The sequence below is a fragment of the Triplophysa rosa genome, linkage group LG9, assembly GCF_024868665.1.
Source record: "Triplophysa rosa linkage group LG9, Trosa_1v2, whole genome shotgun sequence".
Lineage (NCBI taxonomy): Eukaryota > Metazoa > Chordata > Actinopteri > Cypriniformes > Nemacheilidae > Triplophysa > Triplophysa rosa.
Genome location: NC_079898.1, coordinates 11,561,069 through 11,569,306, shown reverse-complemented (window position 1 = coordinate 11,569,306; position 8,238 = coordinate 11,561,069). Strand labels below are relative to the sequence as shown.

At 38.0% G+C, this 8,238-nt stretch overlaps 1 protein-coding gene across 1 annotated transcript; it reads left to right on the top strand.

Annotated features, from left to right (window-relative positions):
* Positions 1–5,028: 5,028 nt before the first annotated feature.
* foxi2 (forkhead box I2) lies at positions 5,029–7,214 on the top strand. Its single transcript, XM_057342548.1, has 2 exons — positions 5,029–5,697; positions 5,859–7,214. The coding sequence occupies exons 1-2, from the start codon at positions 5,115–5,117 to the stop codon at positions 6,416–6,418; spliced, it is 1,143 nt and encodes a 380-aa protein (XP_057198531.1). The 5' UTR covers positions 5,029–5,114; the 3' UTR covers positions 6,419–7,214.
* The last annotated feature ends 1,024 nt before the right edge of the window (positions 7,215–8,238 follow it).

Here is an 8,238-nt window from a genome sequence, read left to right as displayed (position 1 = left end):
ACATTTCCACACTAACAAGCTTCCAGAGGTCTGTTTGTGAGCCATTGCACTATAGAGGGCGGAGAAGTCTGAGCTACTGTGTTCTTCAAAGAGCTATAGAGACAGTAAAGAGGGCAGCCAACAGGATGGGGGTTGACACAGCCCTGCGTGCCAGCCTGTTTGGCAGCTTATGTGCCCTTTTCAGGTGGCATCTGTAGTAAATCTTCAAGTCACACCAACGCACACACTCATGTGCTGCTGTCACAATCTAGCATGTGAATGTTGTTTGGACAGTGACATAAAGCGTCTTAGAAGTACGTGCATGCATTTGTGTGTGTGTCTACTTTTTACATTTTTCTTTAAGACAAATTCATACCCGAAAGTATCCAGTTCAATGATTAATCGTAATAAATCGCATCCAGAATAAAAGTTCGTGTATACATAATAATATTTGTCTGTGCATTTTTATCTTGTTTTTATAAACACATACACGTACACATGTACAGTATATATTTAGGAAATGTAAATTAATTTGATTTATATATAAACATTTTCATTTTTATGTTTTTCTTAGAGATACATGTATGTGTATGTTTATAAATACGAAATTAATATGCAGAGTACACAGACATATATTAAGTAAACACAAACTTTTATTCTGGGTGCGATTATTCGCCATTAATTGTTGAACAGCCCCACCCGAAAGTGAGCGAAACTTGATAAACTGAACAAAAGCTAATTTGGGGGAATTTTTGTAAAAACACTATAAAAAGCAAAAAGATAGTTTTTTGGGGGTGGTTGGTGATGTAGGGTATGGGTTTGGGTTAAGTCTTTGAAAGCCTTTGAAATGTCTAAATTTAAATAGTGTATATAGGTAAACATGTATGTGTTTGCGCACAGTCTTGACTTTTGACTATTTGTTTTTTTTTATTTAATAAATATAAAAAGTAAAGTGAAACATGTTGATTCATGTTCATAAACACATTTAAATTGAACCATGTGAATAGGTTTCTGTAAATTTGATTTATGGGGCTAAGGGTTTAGCAAATCCGTACTCAAACAGATTCTGCTTTAACAAAATCTTGTGAAAGTGAGCTAAAAGATGTTTTAGCAACATTCAAAAACATATCTGAAAACACATTATAAATCTATGCAGCGCAGTAAGTTTCAGTTGTTGGAGTGTGTTGTGGATACACACAGCGCCATCATCTGGTGGCTTTTCACACTACACATCTTAATTGCTCTCAGTGTAAATTCAATAATTGCAGGTTCTCTGGTTCCATAATTCTTTCTGTGGTTTAGATTACAAATGATTGAGACATCTGATACATAAAGTGTCTGATAACCACCGTGGTGTTTGTACAGACCATTTGCTAAAAGAATGTGAGGTCAGACGGAGGAGATTAGCGAGGAAAAGCAGCCAGTGGAGCACTCTGACCTCACCTCAACCCCTGCACTTCGAAAACAATCTGTATTTCACAGATCGGCCTCAGGCCGGCCAGCTTCTGCTCCATTTGACTTGACGCACAGAAGGGCATTACAGAATAGTGAGAGGTGGACAGGAGGTTGGTTGTGGTGCAGTAGCGTCCACTGCCGTTTCGCCGTATGCTTTTATTGACATTACTAGAACACACACACACACACACAAAGCATTCAGTCCTGTTTACCTTGCTTGCCTCGGAGGAGACTGTAGATGCTTTTAGCTTCGCCAAGCAGACCACTGGTATTTCCTTCATCTCTGTCATATACAAGCCCCTGTGTGCATTTATATTTAAGACATGTAGTTAGCGCCCTGTTGGTTATCTGTCCTCTGTAGACCAAGGCTTCTGTATATAAAGACGTAAATCAAATTTGAATCCAAAGTCACTCTTGTTTATCATTTATAAAACAGATCTGGAGTCATTTTAGAATAGACTAAATGAATAGGTCTGTGTTTATTGCGTTCTGGCGTTCTGGTTGTTATTCTAAAAGTGTAAAATTTTAGATTTCTCTAGATTTGGTGTTTCATTAAATGTTATTCTATTATAAAATTATTAAATACAAATACTTTGTAATAATGTGTACAGAACATGACTGGAACAGTGACCAGGCCATGAGTGGGCCTTCATCTCAATAACAGAAAAAAGGAAAACAGGAAGCAGAGCCGAAAGAAGACAAAAAGCCACCAAGAAACAAGCAAAGCGAGAAGGAGAAATAGTGCTTTGTAAATGAGAAGCACAGAGTAGATCCACCTCAATCTGTCTCTGTCACTGCTCTCTAAGAAGAGGGGAGCACAGCCTCGTTCAATTGCTCTTTTCTCTTCTCGTCTGTTCCTGTCGAACTCTCACACTCCTCTCATTTCTCAAGTCTTCTGCTCTGTCACCGTGATGCCAGGAGCCTGAGGTGAACTCATAATGAGGTTGTGAAACTCACTTTCACTGTTGCTTGCCTGGACTGACACACACACACACACACACACACACACACACACACACACACACACACACACGCACACACACGCACACACACACACACACACACACACACACTTGTTTGGTTGAGTTGGATCACCTCACAACGTACAGACAACAGCAAGCCTTGATCTTTGTTCTGCTGTGGTAAAACAATTGACAGCATGTCTCAAACCGAGATAATGATGTGAGCGCTCACGTGCACATATGAATAATGCATTTCCAGAGGAAGCGATAATGCTATTTGCATTCTCGTATTGCCTGTTAGAGAATGACTACAGTGTATTTAAAGAAGCAATTTATAGGAATATATATTTTATGTATGGCTTATGTTTGATGATTTCCATGTCTGACTTTAATTTAACATATTCACATAAAGTACAGATTCAGAAGAACAAGAAAAATATTAATTCCGCATGAGAATGTCCACATAGCCTTTTATGTTTCTAGGGACAAAAGAAGTCAATGTATGAATAACATTTATCTGGTTTATAATGGTTTCAAATAAACCAAGAGAATTGCCGTGTTCAGCTTCACATTCAGAATGACTCTGGCGCCATCTTGTGGTGGAAGGGTGAACAGCTTGGAAAACGCTTGCTTCACTTTTATATACTATGATTTAAATTGTGTGGTGTTTCTTCGAGTATGGGTACTGTTTTCATACTGTTTCCAATATAATTGGTCCTAAGTACATGCTATGAGCATTTCCAGCACATTTTACATTATGGTGTAGAAATGATGTCATAACTTATATAAATGAGTTGTATACAATAAATATTGAAATGGTTTATGATTATTTTACACTTTGTTTAGATTACTCTAATTTTTATCACATACATATTTTTATAAAGGATATCCATATTTTAGGTGCATGTTACAAATGCAGACATTAGCAAAGAGAAATCAACACCCACATATATAAAGTAATCAACGTAAGAAAATAAGGACCACTCTGTATTTCATATTTTCTACAAGGTGCTGGGAAATACCCAGATCACTGTCAAGGCTTGAATAGTGTTTATGATTGGAGTTGGGTTTAAGACAAATGAAGGGTTGGTTTAGACTCAGGACTCTGGATCAAGGTTTATTATGTTAAAACCTGGACCAAAAGCTAATTGGACCAGCTCTCGTATTTTACTTCCAATTGAACGACATCAGTAATGTCATAAGTGAATAGTGCGTTGAGGAAGCTGATACACAAATATATGAGTGGTTCACTAACCCACTTCAAACACTAGATGGCAGTGATACAGCAGCACGCCATTTCTTCAACTCTGAGATTACCACAGCCAGAGACATTAAAAAAAACACGGGAAATATTTAGACCAAAGAAGAAATTACCTGATAATATTTTATCTGTATGTAATTTGGTAGGTTACATGCAGTATGCCTATATTTGCATTTTCTAATGTTTTGTACATACACACTGAAAACTTCAGAGAAACAGAGATCAGGTGAAATATTTTGGCAGTAGGTTTTGGACATTGTTGGGCCATTTTTTATTTCTGTAAATCATCTAATAGAATTAAATAAAGTAACGTAAAAGAAATATAATGGTTCTTAATGTGTACGTGGTAATACAGAAAAGCTTGGAAGCGTGTACATTTATCAAAGCGTTAGCTACATGATTTAGCGAAACATGCATTTATTTTTATTTTAGAGTATTTCTATTTTTTATTTTTGTGACTTTAAACACTCTTGCGATATAAGATAAAATGCAGCAAAAAAATCTTCCTCAAAAAGAAAAAAGACTTACTAAATCGATTTTAAAGAACAGTGTAACTATTGATTAATTTTCACGATCTGTCGCATTCAGTCAGTTTGGTGCGACTTGGAATCCCAGTGAGAACACACACAAACAAACAAAAAGCGGTCGATTTGTTTTAATGAATCAGTATAAATAGCAACGTTAAAACAAGTTAAATAAAGCGAAACGTCCTGATGAGAATATTTCAGAGGATTAACTATTTTAGACTTTCACGGAAAACTTTTTGCTACACAAATCTGCACGCATTAATGCAATATACTTACTGTCGTACAGAAAACTTCAGCATTGAAACAAAAAAGTTTAACTTGTTGTTGTTGTTGTTGTTATCATCATGGGGTAATGATTTTGGTTTTAATTTTAATTCCTTAAGGGTTGCTTTAGTAAAGGGATCTATATGCCGATATAAAGTAAATGTACAGTTTAGATTTAGATATTAGAAATATTTGTAGTGGTTGTGCTTAAAAGAAAAAGCTCTGATGAAGATGGTTACTGAATTTAGAAATACTGTGACGAAATCACAGCTTTTACTCCTCACAGGAAGCTAAATAATTAGAACGTTAATAAATAAAACGACGTTTTGGAACAAACATATTATATCATGAGATTTCTGTGTATAAATGCTTGTCTGAGCCGCTCTTTGTATTTAAGAATGACTTCAATCATCTCCCAAAATCCCAGTCTGTGACACGCCCACTTCACGGAAAATGTGCATCTATTGGCTGCAGGAAACAAGAATAGAAGAGTATACACCGTATTTGCCCACTTGAGTGTATATATGAGCAAACTCTTCTCACAAAGAAAGTAGACACTTGTTGCTTAATACCTCTGAAGACTAACCAGGCAGAGTTCATATTGTGCGCTACTGAGAGAGCGTGAGCTCCAAAGCTCCAATTTGGCCTTGCGGGGGTACAGGAGATATGAACACCATCCATAACAACAGTACCGCTGCTGTCAACCCTCTCCAGCAACTGCCCAAAAGCGCACACGAGACTGCGGATATGGCCGTGTATTGTGACAATTTCAGTGTTTACCACCAACAGAACCTGCCTGCGGCGCAGAGACCAGCAGGATACGGCCTAGGCGACTACACGCCGACCCCGAACCCATACTTGTGGCTTAATGGACCTGGTGTCAACGCATCTTCGTCGTACATTCACGGAAACAACAGCGCATCGTTCATCCCTCCATCGTACGGCCCTCAAAGGCAATATCTGGCTAACTCCTCCGGATTCGCCGGTCCGGATCTGGGCTGGTTCTCCATCGCGAGCCAAGAGGAACTTTTGAAGCTCGTGCGTCCGCCTTACTCATACTCTGCACTGATAGCCATGGCGATACAGAACGCGCACGAGAAAAAGTTAACTTTGAGTCAAATATATCAGTATGTGGCAGATAACTTTCCGTTTTATAAGAAGAGTAAAGCGGGATGGCAAAACTCCATCAGGCACAACCTTTCTTTAAATGACTGCTTTAAAAAAGTGCCGCGCGACGAAGACGACCCAGGTGAGTTGCACAGCTTTCCAAAACAAGTGCGCAAACTTTTACCTGTGCCTTTTTTCAAGACGCACACGTGTACGTTTTTAAATACATATCTAATTTAACTAGAAATAAGTTTAAACCATGAAAAGTTCCACATTTTAACTTTCGTATTTGTATTGTTTAAGGAAAAGGAAATTATTGGACTCTAGACCCCAACTGTGAAAAGATGTTTGACAACGGAAACTTTCGTAGGAAAAGGAAGCGCAGAACAGAATCCAGTACAGGTGTTGCCAGCAGTACAAAACCAGAGGATGACCGACAGCTTGCAGGGATGAAACCCACAGACAGCAGTCACCTCTCCGGACCCGCATCTCCTGAGATCGATGCGGCAAATGAAAGCCACAAAGGCGCATCTCCTACAGGCATTCTGAGCTCTCCGTGCTTCAATAATTTCTTCAACAGTATGTCTGCTCTAAGCTCTTCTTCAACGCCCACTACCAGACAAGGCTCTCTGGGACTGGTAAATGAACTTTCTAGCCGAAATATTAGTACACTGAGCCAGTACCCTGCCAGCTCGGCACCTGACGCAGGTGGACCAAGTGATCTCCAAGAAAGTGTCCAGGTTAACCGTGGAATGTATTATAACTCTTTTACTGGTAGCCAGAGCGCGCAGTTCAGTGGACATTTCTACAATAGCTTCACTGTAAACAGTCTTATTTACCCTCGAGACGGGACGGAGTTATAAAACTGTCACCTTCATGTATTCCCACAACGTTTGCGCGCAAAATGCCAAACGACCACTAAGTGTGACAAACATGTTTGGCAAAAAATGTTTATTATGCAATGTGAAGATCAACAGGCTATAAGTGGAGGTCGTCAGATCTTTATTCGTACAAATGCGTGAAATGATTGAAATGTCACCAATTTATTTATTGGTGTTAAAAGGCATTCTGTTTATTTGTGATAACTCTAATTGCATTTATTTAAACGAGATTCGCGTGTCGTGTGCCATTCTTTGAGCATGCACTAGTTTAAATGAATTTATAAGTTTAAATTTGTGAGGGTCTGAAATGTTTGAGGCTGCCATAAGCTCCGCGTAATTCAAGGCTTTGATAGAGGATTTGCCTTATTTTTTTATAATTGCCAAGGTTCAGTATTGTTCAAAATCGACTTCGAGTTCGTGTGCCGACGTGCTTTTGGTGAAAAAATTGTGTTGTGTACTTTTGTAAATGCAGTTGTTTTGTTTTATTTGTTTTTAACTATTTATAGTAACTTAAATATTCCTGCAGTTTGTTCTTAATGAACGAGTGTCATCTGGCTAAATGTAACTTAATGGTTCACAATGAAACTTACGTCATTTTGGAAATGTGCATTGATATGCAGTATCCGTGCCACTAACTAAAACACTAAATGCTGTTAAATGATATGTGATAATCTTTATACTCAGTTTAAGAAACTATACGTTTAATGATTGTTCCATACTTTACGCAAACATTACTTTTAAATCAATTAAATTCCAAATCAATACCAAATCTAACTTTTGCGCCGTTGCGCTGTATTTTTTGTTTTCTGTATTTTCTAATAGGCTATGTAAATTGTGTAAATTAAAACATGCCTGTAAATTTCAACTAAAGTTCATCTTAAACGAAAAATAAATATACGTACTTTAAAAGCTTGTCTTTTACCCCGCATTAATAATCTTATTTTAAAGCCTTAAACTTTTATCAGATAAACAAGAAAAGTCAAATGTGCAGCATATTTCGTTGCTTAAAAATCACAAGGAGTATAACGATCAGGTTGGTTAAGAGGTTTAATTAACATTTTAATTAGAATATAAAGATCGAAACAATATAGCAGAACATCGGAATCAAAAGCCTTTCTGTCAAAACACAATTATTTATAGGCCTATGTGGGAATAGCCAGCACATTTCTCTCTCTCTCTCTCTCTCTCTCTCTCTCTCTCTCTCTCTCTCTCTCTCTCTCTCTCTCTCTCTCTCCTTTCTTTCTCTCCCCACATGATCATAATGTACACATACAGTAATGTGTTATGTCATGTGCAATATGAACATCATCAAGGTGACTGTCCTGTGCTTCAGGTGTAACTGGTGTATCAGGGACAATACAATGTGAGTGGATCACTATCCACAGAGGAAGACAGCATGGCAGAAGCCTCTTTATTAGTCAGTGCCACAGAAACAATACCACTATTGTGGTCTTTGTAAATCACAGTAGCTCTTACCTTATTGAGTGTTAAAGAGTGCAACATTGGATTACATGCATCATATATATTTTTGTTCATTGATTTTATGTCTATAAAGACAGCACATATGACAAGTTCTGATGCCATTAAACTGCTGAAGAGAGGCGAAATAAAGGGGTCGCCTTCTTTCTTTTGTCCTCTCTTCATTACAACTGTCTGAGTAAAAGCGGGACAGACCCAAGTGCTTGTTTAGAGATTAGAGGAAAAAACTCCCATTGAGAAATTCCCTCACTAAGCAGGGCAGTGCCACCCAAGAGGGATTGGAGAGGTGTGGCTTTGGGTGGAGGCATTATAGCTTCATGTGC